Source organism: Coregonus lavaretus (genome assembly GCF_964263955.1).
Source record: "Coregonus lavaretus genome assembly, chromosome: 17".
Taxonomy (NCBI): domain Eukaryota; kingdom Metazoa; phylum Chordata; class Actinopteri; order Salmoniformes; family Salmonidae; genus Coregonus; species Coregonus lavaretus.
The window spans coordinates 22,170,266-22,184,811 of record NC_140004.1 but is presented as its reverse complement, the minus strand read 5'-3'; the positions used below and the strand labels follow the sequence as shown (position 1 = coordinate 22,184,811).

At 42.1% G+C, this 14,546-nt stretch overlaps 1 protein-coding gene across 3 annotated transcripts in view; it reads left to right on the top strand.

The window, feature by feature from the left end:
* Positions 1-2,586: 2,586 nt before the first annotated feature.
* The window catches only part of LOC311145167 (bone morphogenetic protein 1-like), a 45,260-nt gene continuing 33,300 nt past the window's right edge, over positions 2,587-14,546 (top strand). Inside the window, exons 1-4 of one of the 3 annotated variants that reach the window (XM_084181376.1) lie at positions 4,710-4,841; positions 6,872-6,997; positions 7,814-7,884; positions 14,326-14,439. In XM_084181376.1, coding sequence (XP_084037502.1) covers positions 14,364-14,439 — 76 coding nt within the window. In that variant the 5' untranslated portion in view covers positions 4,710-4,841; positions 6,872-6,997; positions 7,814-7,884; positions 14,326-14,363. Of the gene's footprint in view, positions 2,841-4,708; positions 4,842-6,871; positions 6,998-7,813; positions 7,885-14,325; positions 14,440-14,546 lie in introns of those variants that run through there. The other 2 variants (XM_084181375.1, XM_084181374.1) reach the window with 2 other exon arrangements.

The window sequence follows — 14,546 nt, the reverse complement described above, 5'->3', positions numbered from 1 at the left end:
GTGGAGTGCTGCAGAGATGGTTGTCCTTCTGGAAGGTTCTCCCATCTCCACAGAGGAACTCTTGAGCTCTGTCAGAGTGACCATCGGGTTCTTGGTCACCTCCCTGACCAAGGCCCTTCTCCCCCGATTGCTCAGTTTGGCCGGGCGGCCAGCTCTAGGAAGAGTCTTAGTGGTTCCAAACATCTTCCATTTAAGAATGATGGATGCCACTGTGTTCTTGGGGACCTTCAAAGCTACAGAAATGTTTTGGTACCCTTCCCCAGATCTGTGCCTCGACACAATCCTGTCTTGGAGTTCTATGGACAATTCCTTTGACCTCATGGCTTGGTTTTTGCTCTGACATGCACTGTCAACTGTGGGACCTTATATAGACAGGTATGTGCCTTTCCAAATCATGTCCAATCAATTGAATTTACATTTTAGTCATTTAGCAGACGCTCTTATCCAGAGCGACTTACAGTTAGCGCATACATTATTTTATCGAACCCACAACCCTGGCGTTGCAAACGCCATGCTCTACCAACTGAGCTACATCCCCTGCCGGCCATTCCCTCCCCTACCCTGGACGACGCTGGGCCAATTGTGCGCCGCCCCATAGGTCTCCCGGTCGCGGCCGGTTACGACAGAGCCTGGATTCGCACAGCTAGCACTGCGATGCAGTGCCTTAGACCACTGCGCCACTCGGGAGATTAGGGTTTACCACAGGTGGACTCCATTCAAGTTGTAGAAACATCTCAAGGATGATCAATGGAAACAGGATGCACCTGAGCTCAATTTCGAGTCTCATAGCAAAGGGTCTGAATACTTATGTAAATATGGTATTTTTTTAATTTATTTTTTATACATTTGCAAAAACTTCCAAAAAATTGTTTTAGCTTTGTCATTAAGGGGTATTGTGTGTAGATTGATGAGGATTTGTATTTATTTAATCCATTTTAGAATAAGGCTGTAACGTAACAAAATGTGGAAAAAGTCAAGGGGTCAAGCTCTGTCTCAAACACACTGAAATGGCAGATTTTTTAAACACGGCTCAGCAGTCACCTTTCAGTGTAAATGGAAGCATTTCCTGTCTGTTCTAAACTATTTGAATTTTTTTTTTTAAACGGCCAAATTTGCTCTCCTTGGTTGCTTTCCAGTTTTTTTTTTTACCAAAAAGTCAGACGCAATTTCATCATGATCTTTGTGTCAAAAGGATACTTTTATTTAGTCAACACAGCTCCATCCTGTTCACTCCCAAAACTCTGAGATGAGACACATGACAGATGTGCTTACTCAGCTAATCTCAACTCATCTCTAGTTTCAGTGGAAAAAGGAGTACACTAAAAGTTACCTAATCTATGTGTTTTTGCAAACTTTGAATAATGTAGTAGTAGGCCTATGATTACACAAAGAATGAGGGTTGGGAAAGCTTTCCCTGGAACTTGACATTGAAACTGACCTTTTAGCAGTGATGCCACTTCATCAACAAGATACAGCAGGCAGCTAAACCAGCATTTGACCAAGGATTCTGGGGAGTTGGGTGGGCAGTTAGTTAGGAAATGATCGGTCTGCAGCATTGTGTTTAATTATTCCTGTATTGAATATTTGGTGCAAGTTTTTAATTATATATATATATATATATATATATATATATATATGTGATAGAAATGAAAATAATCCAATAATCAGATTACGTTACTGATTTATTGTCATGCCCTTTTAGGGTTTATTCACAATCACATACACATTAAAATAATGTAATCATTCTTCATGTTTACTTTTAGATAAATCAATGAGTGAATTTCCATAACTGTAGTGTAAAATTTGATAATTCCATGTGTTGGCAACAGGTGGCGCTTAACTCAATAAAAACCATTGCTGTTTTAACCTATATTTAAAATGATACACAGTATGAATTATAACTCCCTTTTTATTTAACATTTTATTTATTTTTGTCTCTAATTGTGTCATAGTTGGATATCTAATGAAGTGATGATACTGTTCAAGAGGCTGTGATAATGGTCACTAGATTTGTACCTTGCGTCTGTTGTAGGGGAACCCTGTCTAACAATGTCAACCAGGAATAAAAGTGTATGTGTGTGTTGACTATGAGAGCAGAGAGAGGGGCATGATGATACACAAAATGTAACTTTGGTGATTCGTAACTTTAGAATGATGATGGATTTGAGATTATACTGACTCTCAAATCACATAAAAAGAATACACTTTGAACCGTAGGTATCATAAGAATGATGCTCTTCATTTTCCAGGATATTGTCCATGCACGCACATTTCGAGATCTTGTGCTGTGTTGTAATTAAATGCTTTGGCAAAATGTAATATTTGTTTAAACACATTGTAACAATTGAAAGACTTTCAAGAAGGTATAAACATACATTCAGTTTAGGGGTTATCATTTTATATAGGCTAAGAAAGTATTTTCCCATTGCCGTGGCCCCTCTCCAGACATACCAACGTGATGATGTGCCACGATCACCGAAGTTTGCTGGCAAATGCACTAGCCGGGAGCACGGCTAGGGGAGCGAATCACTGCCCCAGAATCAAGACATTGTGGAGAGGCTGAGCTCTGATTTTAAACCCGCCCTCCGGAGAGATCTCATTTCCCCCAAAACCTCCCATTTTCTCTCTCTCTCTCGTTCCTCTTTTTCTTTACCTCTTATTTCTCGTATTTTGCTGTACCCCTCACTCACGAATCATGGATCTCACAACGAGATGTTTGTTTCTTCTATCCTGCCTTTGCATGATATCGGCGATCGATTTAGAAGCAATAGAAACAAGCTACTATGTGGAGCCCACTGCCACCTCAGATGTGATCGACTATAAGGATCCCTGTAAAGCTGGTAAGCTTTCAGAATGCTATTTATCTAATATTTGGACTTAAAACATGCCACGAAATGCTTTTGTGTGTTTGGAAGTGAGGGAAATGCATTTGGAGATGACAGCTTTGAATCGGGTTTTAAAGGGGATTTTTTATGATTCTTTAGTTTTTACCTATTGTCATAGTTTTGCTGTTGTACACATGATTGAACACAGTAACATACTGTCGGCATAGCTGGTGGTGGAAAGATGGCACTCGTGGAAATAAAATGAGGACATCAATGTCATTTCCCAGGGTACAATTTTCAAAGCATGGAAGAAAAAAAAAGTTTGGAATTTTTACTAGAAGAACATAATGGAAAATGTTATTAGTTTAAAAGTTCCGGCATATCTTTATCTATAGTTAAGAGTATCTTTTAATTTATGATCTGACTGTGTAGTTGTCAAAAATATGGCATTTTTAGAATAGCCTATTTAATCAAATGTATGGCTTAACTTGGAAGATTCATTTGGATAGCACCAAATCATCACCCATTGAACTGTCGGTTGAAACTATTAAAATCCTTGCTACCGATCTTACATTTACTTAGGCTTTGTAGGCCTTGGTCGTGAAGAAAAACACTGCAGTCTACTATGTTATTATGAGGCTCTTGTGTTCCCCACCTGGTTTTGTCATTGCGCAAAATGACGTGCATTTACTTCACCGGCTGTTCGCGACCACTGAAAACAAGCGGGGTGCTGTAGGCTACACATGGGGAGAAACGTTTTGCAACGAAAACGACAGTTTCTATTGGACAAATGCAGGTAGGCCCCTCCCCTTTTCGTTCCGTTTGGTTCAATTTGGCTCCTAGTGAATACACCCCGGATCTATTTAATCCTCATGTATGAATGATCTCCACTTCTGACCCCTCTAAAACCCATTAGACCCATATTGTATGTGTTCTTCTAATTATATCTTGGCTGTTATCTGCAAGTTTCCTTGGACATTGCTCTCATTGTCATGGGCCTTCTTCTCCCATAGCCTAGGTTGCAGGGGTCCTTATTCATAATCCAGACAATAAGTGAAGCCTAATTAAACTAAATCAATACATTTGGATTAGCTACATCCAGTTCTGTTGAAGTATTGGATTGCACCATTCCCTGTATAGCTGATTTCTCCAAATATAAAGTCAACATTCATAACAGAATAGGCCTATATTTTGTGTGGAAGAGGATATCTCAGTTGTCATCGTAATAAACACTGTGCTGTTAATTCACTGTCTCTCCAAGTGTCTTTGGGGAATTCTGAGAGATTTTTTTCCCATCTGGTGAATGTATTTATGTTACAGATAGACATGGCTCCTTGTGACTCCTCTTAGAAATGACCCCTCTGGAAGTTCTCCCTGGTACTTAAATGGTTTGGTGCTTGTGTATGTCTCATTCTCCATTGACAGCATCATGCAGGGGAAGGGGATGTGGGCAATTCTACGGTAAACAGAGTGATGGCACAAACGGCTCAAACCGTCATTCTTTTACCAAACTTTGCATCTGCACTGTGGTCCTCTGTAGCTCAGCTGGTAGAGCACGGCGCTTGTAACGCCAAGGTAGTGGGTTCGATCCCCGGGATCACCCATACACAAAAATGTATGCACGCATGACTGTAAGTCGCTTTGGATAAAAGCGTCTGCTAAATGGCATATTATTTTATTATTATTATTCAGGTAAATGCGTTTTTGTAAAATGGTCAGTGGAAATTGTTAAAAGTAGTCCTTGTGCATAGAGTTGTATGGTTTGTTTGTTTAACATACATTTTAAAGAGTCTCAGCATCATTCTGTTACAGTGGAATTACCCATGTGTAAAGTCTTACTCTTATTCAGGTCCTTGTCAATTCAGTCCTCCGTCACCTCCTCTTCCTCTCTCCTCAGTCCAGTGGCCTGGATTCTTTGTCCTCTTTTTGTAATGAGAAGAAGCTGGGTTGAGCATGAAATAGAAGACCATATACCAGCCACTCTAATTGCTGCAGAGGCAGATCATAATTCAAGTGGTATGTTGCAATACAGAATGCATCACACACACATTGCTCAAATTTCATGTAGCATGTTTATACTCCTCTTGTACATAGTAAGAGTGATGATGTGATGAGGTTGGGTTCAAGAGGTTGCTTCCTCTACTCTACTCTCAACTCTCTACATAGATCTGTTTAGAAGAGCAACCCTTACGTAAGTCATCAGTATTCGTCATCTCAGTGGTCAGGACAAATTGTTATATTTCACTTGCAAATAGTAGGATAACTGACACATGACTAGGGTTGCAAAATTCAGGGAACTTTCAATAAATTCCCTGGTTTTCCAGAAATCCCGGTTAGAGGACCTGGAATCAGGAGGGAATAAGCAGGAAAGCAGGAAATCCGGAATCTTCCAACCAGGATTTCTAGAAAGCCAGGGAATTTATTGATAGTTCCCAGATTTTTTTTTTACCCTACACATGACTCCGGGTAAGGAGCCCCCCAGAAGCAGGGTAAATCGATCAGTACAAGTGCTCCGAAGTGGTATTCCTAAATGTAAAAAATGATGTATCTTCAAATCAGGATTATATGTATAGGCTGGAATTGAGGATGCAACATGAACAAATATGTAATTTGCAGTGTTTGCTATGGATCAAGGTCCATGGTGTGCATTTGTAGCTAGTTGCTTATCCCGTTGACCTAACATGTCTTTCATTTGTCTAGACAGAGCAAATTACCAAAACAAAACAAGCAAACTCTGTTGTGTATTTAGGCAGGGACTCTAAATCACGAGTTGTAGCAATCAAATGTCAAGAAATAATGATTATTTTAGTAATGATGGTAGACCATTCCCATCATCATTATGAACAGAGTGTTATTATGTTCAATGTTACCCCTGGTCAATGTTTAGGACAGGTGGTGGCGAGACAGCAAGTATAACTCCCACCCACGTCAAGCCTCTCAGTCCCCCAGCCTCCTCTCCCCTCCTCACTCCCAGCTCCCTCTCCTCACTCCCCACTCTCCCCCCTCTCCCCTCCTCACTCCCAGCTCTCCTGCCCCTCTCCCCTCCTCACTCTTAGCTCTCCCAGCTCTTTCCACCTGCTCCTTCAGCATGCTCTGCTTTGTTAAATAATCCAGGGGATTGCTGAAGTTGACCCAGATCCAACTTTTGTACTCTTTTCCCAAAGATCTGAGGCACCTGTGATTCAGCCCTATTTAATCTCACTCAGACTTCTTCACTCAATGGCTCGCTCACTGACTCACTCACGCTCTCACCCACTAGTTTACTTGTTCATATGCTAGAGAGCAAAAGGTGACAACCACTGTCAGCAATCGAAATTGCTGTAGTGTTCCTTCACTCACTTGGCCTCGTGCCTATATAGATTTTTTACTCTTATTACCCCTTAAAGACACCATTGCATTGAGTCAATTTGATAGCTGTCTGCTGCTCAAGGTTAGCTTTAGATCAATACAATGGACAGTGTGCTTTCCAGCTGACAAGATTAAACAATAAATAATTTAACTTGAGGTTCACTTGAGCAAAATATAATTGATAACATTCATATAAATTGATTCATATAAATTGTATATGGGGAAATGCCATTTAAAGCCGATAGTTAACTAATGGAAAATGCCTTAGTTCACGGAGCTCGAACCTTGGCAGCATCCCAACAACTCATTTAAGACTGTAAGATCCATTGAGATTAGATCCACTCACTTTCTATATAAAAAATGGATGAGAGCAAGTCATGCTCAATGTCTCCTCTATTTAAATAATGATAGATCTTCAAGAGAGCAGAAACTGAGTTGACATTTGATTATGGATTATAATGGGGTAGATGACTTAATGTACCAAGGAGCGTCTTGCAAGGGTTGAGTCTCCTGAATTTTATATCATATCCTAATTTGTATTCTGACATCAGTCTGCAGGCTTTGCACTGCGTTTGAGCTCCTCTGCTCTAAGCGTTACCAAGATATATGTGTTGTAGCCTATAGGGAGGGAGTGGAGGAGACCAGCCTCAAGCAACCCCCTGCCCTCGCTTATGCAAGTGGTTTTCCGTCTCCCCCAGCCCCCCTCCTCTCCCCTCTGACTGGCCCTGGCAGTTCCCACAGACTGTAGGTCATTCACACCATGCCAGGGCAGAGCTGCTGGAAGGTGGAGGGCAGGCTGGGCAGACTGGCCACACCAGCGTAAGGTGAGTGCAGCCCATTCAGTTGGGCTTGGCAGCTTATCTAGGGGCTGTTTACTGGCCCTGAGAATTGCATGTGTGCATTCAACCCAAGCCTTTAATCATTCCCACCATTACTGCATTTGGCTTTGAGCTAGTCTCTGACTTGATAATAAACACAGGATCATGGGGTGATGAGGGATGGTTCGAAGGCAGGCAGCCATCTGATGCCTTTATCATCTGACGAGTTTAGTTAGATAATTCCCTGATTAATTTCAGGTGTCCTCAGCTGTTGAGAGTATGACCCAGAGGGAGCTTGTTGCTTGCAGCTTGAGGCCCTGTTCTCTTGCCATACATGGAGAGCTCACATGAGCTACTCAAGGGTTCAAATCCTGGATCTTTAAATCACTGAATATAAATCACACTGTAAAATGTGATCCTAGCGTGTATGGTTATTCTCAAACAGATGTAATGACTTGTGTATGTTCATAATCAAACAGATATAGTGAAGTGTGTATGGTCATTCTCAAACAGATAGTGAAGTGTGTATGGTCATTCTCAAACAGATATAGTGAAGTGTGTATGGTCATTCTCAAACAGATAGTGAAGTGTGTATGGTCCTTCTCAAACAGATATAGTGTATTACTAGTGCAATTGAGACAGTAAGAACCAGATGTTTGTCATTGGGGGCGCCTTTGAGGGGTGATTATATTAGTCAGCAAAAAAGCAGTAGGAATGTCAGTATTGCTGTAAAAATGTTATACTCATAGTATGGCTTCATAATGTCTGTTATATGGTTTGTTGATTTGCTTCTAAACTTTCCATCTCTATTTCTTTATTTAGTTCATATTGGGACCTGCCTCTAGAAAGCTCTAAGACCCATTATCATTAAAAGCCAATTCGTTTCCTAAAGGGTAAGCAGCCATGCATGGAAGATGGAATGTATACAAACCAGCTCACCCCACACACAATGTAGTTTACATCAACAGGTTTGCTCCTGTAGTTTTCAGGTGATTAGGGTGCCATGGTGTGGGAATAATGTGGGTGCATTAGTGGGGAGTGGGACAATTTGTTTGTTGCCAGTGCTAAGAAATAACAAATGCTGTGGGAGTGCTAATTTAAATGACTCAAAGCACGCCCAATTAAGCAACAATAATGAGACGCTAAACAAGCAAAAGGGGGACTTCTTTACAATTCAGTCCCATTTGTCATTCAGTTTGACTTCATTTGAGCTTCATTACTGTTCATCTGGAAATAGTATTGATTTCCCCACCTGTAGTTTCTTAGAAGTCTCTTTCATTTGATTTTGAACATCATTTATTTATTCATGAGATATTTTAAGAGGGTTTTAAGTCTTTTCGTGACTCAATGCATCTAAGCACATCTCAGCTTGACTAATGAATTCAAGTCATATCTTAAGCAACTCTTCTCTAATCTCAGATGTGTACCTTATGTAGCTAGCCCTCTTGACTAGCAATGCATTGCCAAGATGTGGCAGATGAGTGATAACAGATGTAATATGTTGCAATGGTTACATGATCATGAAACTCTATAATGATTATTTGAAAATGCTATGGATATACAGTTTGGGAGTTATTGGAGAACACTATGTCAGTCAACATTAAGCTTACATTTTAGACATGGATAAATATGGGAAATAAGATCTGGCTAATGGGCCTGATGGAGTGTGAAATGCATAAGGAGAGACAGGCTCTGGACGTGTGGCTCTCCAGATGAAGCTGTCTTCATGGTGTCAATAATAGGACTGACTGGGGTGGCAGTAACTCTGGCCTGATCTCTGCTGTGGTGCCTGATGAGACTTCTAGGCTTTTATTGGAGTATAATCCCCTCCTAGTATCTGGGGCTTTAGCTTGAGGCTTCTCCGGAACTTCTTTCCTAATTACACCTTAGTTATCTTTGAAATGAGCATACAAGTGGAGTTTGTTCTCCTGCCTTGGGCTCAAATTGCAGTGTAAGGAAATGTCATGGTAAGCATTTGTTTAAGATTAACAGCTGGAGTTGTTTTTACAGGAGAGGGGCATAATATTTACAATACTCCCACCTTCCATAATTCCACCAAACACCTCTTACTGTAGTTATAAGCTTTTCATAGACTGTAAGACGCTGTTTGCCTCTCTATTCATGGTGCTTGGATGCTTTGTTAGTTTTTTCTCTCAGGCATTTTAAAGATACAGCAACAGGAGGCACAACGAGTGTACTGTATCTCCCTGTTGTCCCACTGTAGCCAGTATGTGTGGAATCAGATAGGGTTCGCAGGCACAGAATGAAACCTGAAATGTGATCCTTGTACAGACATCAGATGGTAATCATCTTAACTCAATACACTATTGGCTTCCATTGGAATTCAAATGCAAAGTTTGTTACAGAACACCCGCACTGTGAAAGGCGTCGCCATGTCATTGTAATGCATTTCAAGCCCACGTCAGCTGTTTTTTTTCCACCCCTCATCTCAGGGTCTTCGATGGGAAAATATAACTTTTCTTCAGGGAAACTGAGTACTACAGATGTCTTTAGGTCTTAGCCTCACGTTGCCTGCACTGTGGTCCTACTGATCCAACTTTCCTTTGTTTGACAGTGGTGTTAGTTTTTAGATGATGCTTGTTGATGTAGTTTTACTGTAGCAGATGTGGTGCCCTGCTAGTCAAACAGGGACAATTGCCAGTAAAGAGTGTCTGTCAGTCATTGTGTGTGTCTGACACTGAGGCCATGTCCTGGGAATTCCCTGAATCAAATGGTGTTTAATTTGATAGAGATCTCGTGCATAATCTGACAGGGCAAACAGATTGATGGGGGTGGTCTGAGATTTAAAGGGTTTATGATGGTTAAGATTATCTAAAGAGACATTCCTTCCAGCTATGGGGGAGGGGGCAGCCTGGTCTCATAGACTAGACATAACATAGTAAACTTAAATCCGGGACACTGAAATTAGTATGATATGTTAAATTTTGTTTGGTTACATAAGACAGAAGGTTACTTAAAGGTGCACTAGGCAGAAATCGCTCTGCCATTTCCTGTTTGCTAAGATTCTAATAGTTTGCCTAATTTCAGTTTATGTGACAAAACAGAGAATCATTGTACGATCTAAACCAAGTGGCGCAGTGGTCTAAGAGATCCTGGTTCGAATCCAGGCTCTGTCGTAGCCGGCCGCGACCGGGAGACCCATGGGGCGGCGCACAATTGGCCCAGCGTCGTCCAGGGTAGGGGAGGGAATGGCCGGCAGGGATGTAGCTCAGTTGGTAGAGCATGGCGTTTGCAACGCCAGGGTTGTGGGTTCGATTCCCACGGGGGGCCAGTATGAAAAATAAAAATAATTTATGCACTCACTAACTGTAAGGCGCTCTGGATAAGAGCGTCTGCTAAAATGTAAAAATGTAATGTAAATGTAAACCGCTGTGAAATGTCTTTTCGATTACCAAAAATATTGTATTTTCAGCTTTTTGATGCTGGTGTACAAAATCGAAAGTAAAAGAAGCAAAAATGTAACTTAAGAATGGGAAGCATAGAAATAGGACACATAGAACATATCTACCGCTTCTTAGACTTGCTTTCAGTGACAATGACAGATCTATTACATATTGCAGCTTTAAGTTAATAACGAAAGGAGGGGGGTCGGGGTGGATGGCTCAACGTATAACGTGAACGTCTAGCAACATCAAAGGTTGCGTGTTCGAATATCATCACAGACAACTTTAGCATTTTACCTAATTAGCAACTTTGCAATTACTTACTACTTTGCAACTACGTAGCATGTTAGCTAAGCCTTCCCCTAACCCTAACCTTAACCCTTTAACCTAACTCCTAATCCTAACCTTTACCCTAGCCTAGCTAACGTTAGCCACAACAAATTGGAATTCGTAACATATCATACGTATTGCAGTTTCGTAACATATTATACGAATTGCAATTTGTAACATATCATGTGAATTGTAATTCGTAAAATTTCATACGAAATGGATGATGGACATCCACAAATTAATACATACCATACAAATTGTAACATATCATACTTAATGGGGGAGACAGATTAGCATTTACCATGTTAAGTCTACCCCTGAGTTCAGGTTGCAGCGGAGGGTCAAAGTGTAACACACACACAAAGTGCAATCAATCAAATATTTCATCAAAGGCCATTTTTATCTTCCCAGTATGTCCACATATAGTGATGACAACCATCTTTGTCCCAGCCACTGAGCGTGGCACGCTGATGAAAATGTTTTCCTACCGTAGATGTTTATGTTAGGACACTGAAAACCATATAATCTATAAACTATCTTTCAGAGTGAAATTATCAAATTGTTCATCCTTTACATTCCTGTTGATATTACTACCATAGCTGCAGCTGTTGTCATTTAGTTCATGAATGTTGCTGGAAAGAGAGAGAGAGTGGCAGCAGTGCTATGCTCAATAATGATCTGCTCCCATCTGCCACTCTCTCTCTCTTGCTCTCTCTCTCTCTCTGGGTTTGACAGTGGTGCACATGCAGTGGGGTTTCTCAGTTTAAAAAACAACTGGCCAGTGCAATGGCTGCCATCCTGTCCTCTGCCCGGTGCCCCATATTGAAGATTCCAGATATTCAGTCTGTGTCCGTGGATAATTCAAGCCAGGAGACAATGGGATTAATTCTCAATCCCTGCAAGACTTTTCTTAAACCTGCAGCTTCTCCACGACGACTGGAAAGCCCGGGGGAAATGAGGCCTAATGCCGCAGGGGCTGTGCATTTGCTCATTTCAATCTTCGCTGTTGTCAGGGAACAATTATACGCTGGATTAAGAGCTTTTCCCCAGAATGCTTTGTGGATGAGTGGGTCTCTGCCATGGACAGAGAGTACATTAGCCCTCTGTGTAGGGCAGTGGGGTGGGGGTAGGGGGACAATCCTGCACCTTGTTGTGTGGTTAGTTGGTTCTAGTATTAGGCCAGTAAATCACTGCTAATAACTGGAACTGAGTGCAGTATTACTGTAGCATTAAGCATTAGGGAAAGCAGGGTTACTCTTCAAATTGCAGCTGCATTTTCATCTTCCACTGTGTTAAAGGGAAGAGTACTTAGCAAATTATTTTGGACATGCCTCTCTTAGTGCTTACTGTCCTCTCTGTGACATCAGCCCCACATTTATGTTGGTTCTGTCCAAGTGCTTTCTGTTCTCATTCTTTAATGCTGTCAGTCAGTTCTAGGAATCAGAAGTAAGACAGTCAGTTTGTATCCATTGCATACTGTATGGACAGCTGGTAGCTAGCAGTGATCAGATATACTCTTGGCACAGAGTGTCTGTATTAGTGCTGATTTAGGAATAGTCTGTTTTATGTTTCATGGATTTGGTCACACTCACAGTGATTGAGCGTTTTTCTGAGTGCAAATTCGAGTATCCCTTTGACTTGTGGTATTTCAAACCTGCCCGCTGAGCTCTGAGCGTGCCCTATCTTGCAGACAGAGATCTACATATTTTCTTATTACTGTCATTAGCCAGTAACCGTGCCTAGCCTCGCTGCTCTACAACATGCCCTCTCTGACCCTTTCTGTTGCTTGTGGGAGATTGGCTGCATACTGTTTCAATAATTCTCCTCTGGTGGATAAGGGACACAAGCCAAAACTTTTTTCCTCTATTGTTTTCTTTCTCTTCCTTTCTCTTTGAGACAAACACACACCACTATCTGACTGTTATCAACAGCCGGGCCAATGATAGCTCAGTTATAAAAGAGCTTTGTCTTAGATGTTTTTGTAGTCTTCTAAAAACAACCATACACGCTGAAAATATGCTTTCACTTTGATTCCTAGACCACAGTTTGTCAGTTCCTAGTTGTCCATCTTTCACTATTGCACTTGATTTTCAACAACTCTGGGTAATTTTTGGGGTAACCTACTTTCACGCTCATATTGTGGACACACAGTAGTCAGTACCATATTTACTCAAGCCACAGCAGAGGACTCCATTAGGTCTGACTTTATCTATCCCTTGGTACTCTGCTTCCTATCCCCAAGGAGTATAACCCTCACACACACAGTGAAAACATGTTTGCAATGGATAATCTTTCTCCCTCCTCCTCACACTCTCCTCCCCACAGGGTTATGAGGTGGGCAGTGAGGCTTTATGCCGTCCTCCTCCCTTTCCTCCCCTCTTCCCCCTGCTCTCATCTTCCTGTTCAGACATGGATTACCCTGCCACCCCTTCTCTCTTCCTCCTTCCCTCCACCCCTCCATTCCACTCCTGCACAAAGGACAGGCCGTAAATCCAGGAAATGTGCTGGTGTTGAAAGCTTGTAAAACAGAGCGGCATGTCTCTGAGGAGAGGACTCCTACCCTAACTGCCACAGAAATAGGGCATTTAGAAAGGGATCCCATAAAGCATATTCCTCATAAAGGGTGACTGTTTTGTTATTCTTCCTTCTCCTTGGCCTCATTAAAAACCTATTACTTGTTCAAGGTGCCCCATATACAGTATCGAGGCAGCATCTCACAGTATTAGGTCTGCTTGAGGACTAATTAACGGTACAAGAATATCAGGACATTACATTTTCCCTCAGAGTTCTCTTAGCGGCAACTGAATTGACCCAGCACATCTGGGGTATGCTGCTCTAAAAGCTTTTGAATGTAGCTCTCATTAATTGATTTCATATGTCCTCCAATAAATGTCATACAGAGATGTTCCCTCCCCTGATATGATTTATTTCGCTTGGAGCTTATAGAGCTCTGAGATTCAGACAGCATTCCTCTCCTGTTATTCAAACATTCACATAACTGCTGTTTCACAACTCTGTGTGTCTGTTTGAGTGCGAGGGCTAAAGAGAGGGGAGGGATTGTGTGTGCGCGTGTGTCTCAATGTCTAGCTTTTTCTTTGGTATTTTACCCCCTTGTGGTATCCAAATGGTAGTTACAGTCTTGTCCCATCGCTGCAACTCCCGTACGGACACAGTGCCCGCTTAACCCGGAAGCCAGCAGCACCAATGTGCCGGAGGAAACACTGTACACCTGGTTACCGAGTCAGTGTGCACTTCGCCCGGCCTGCCAAAGGAGTTGCTAGTGCGCGATGGGACAAGAACATCCCTCCGCCAATTGTGCGCCGCCCCATGGGTCTCCCGGTCGCGGCCAGCTCTGACAGATCTCTAGTGGCACAGCTAGCACTGCGATGCAGTGCCTTAGACCACTGCGCCACTCGGGAGGCCCACAATGTCTAGCTTTTTCTCCCTTGGTTTGAATGGATGTCTATGTGATCTACGTGGTTTGTCTGACCTGCAGAGCTGGGAAACCTTGAGGCTATTGGACAGTGCAAAACAATGTCCAATATTGTAAAGACACCTTAAATATGTCTGACATGCTTTCTCTCTCTGTGTCTGTTTCAGTTGCCTTTTGGGGAGACATTGCTCTGGATGAGGAGGACATGCGTATGTTTAAGGTGGACCGGATTATAAACGTGGCCCAACGGACCGTCCAGACCTTCAATCAGACAACCACAGGTGAGCAAGAGCTGTGAGGCTGACCCAGTCATGGTCATTGAGACTATAGACTTAGGCCTAGTGCCATAGGCTTAAAGCTGGCATTTTCTTATAAACGTGCCTGTCAT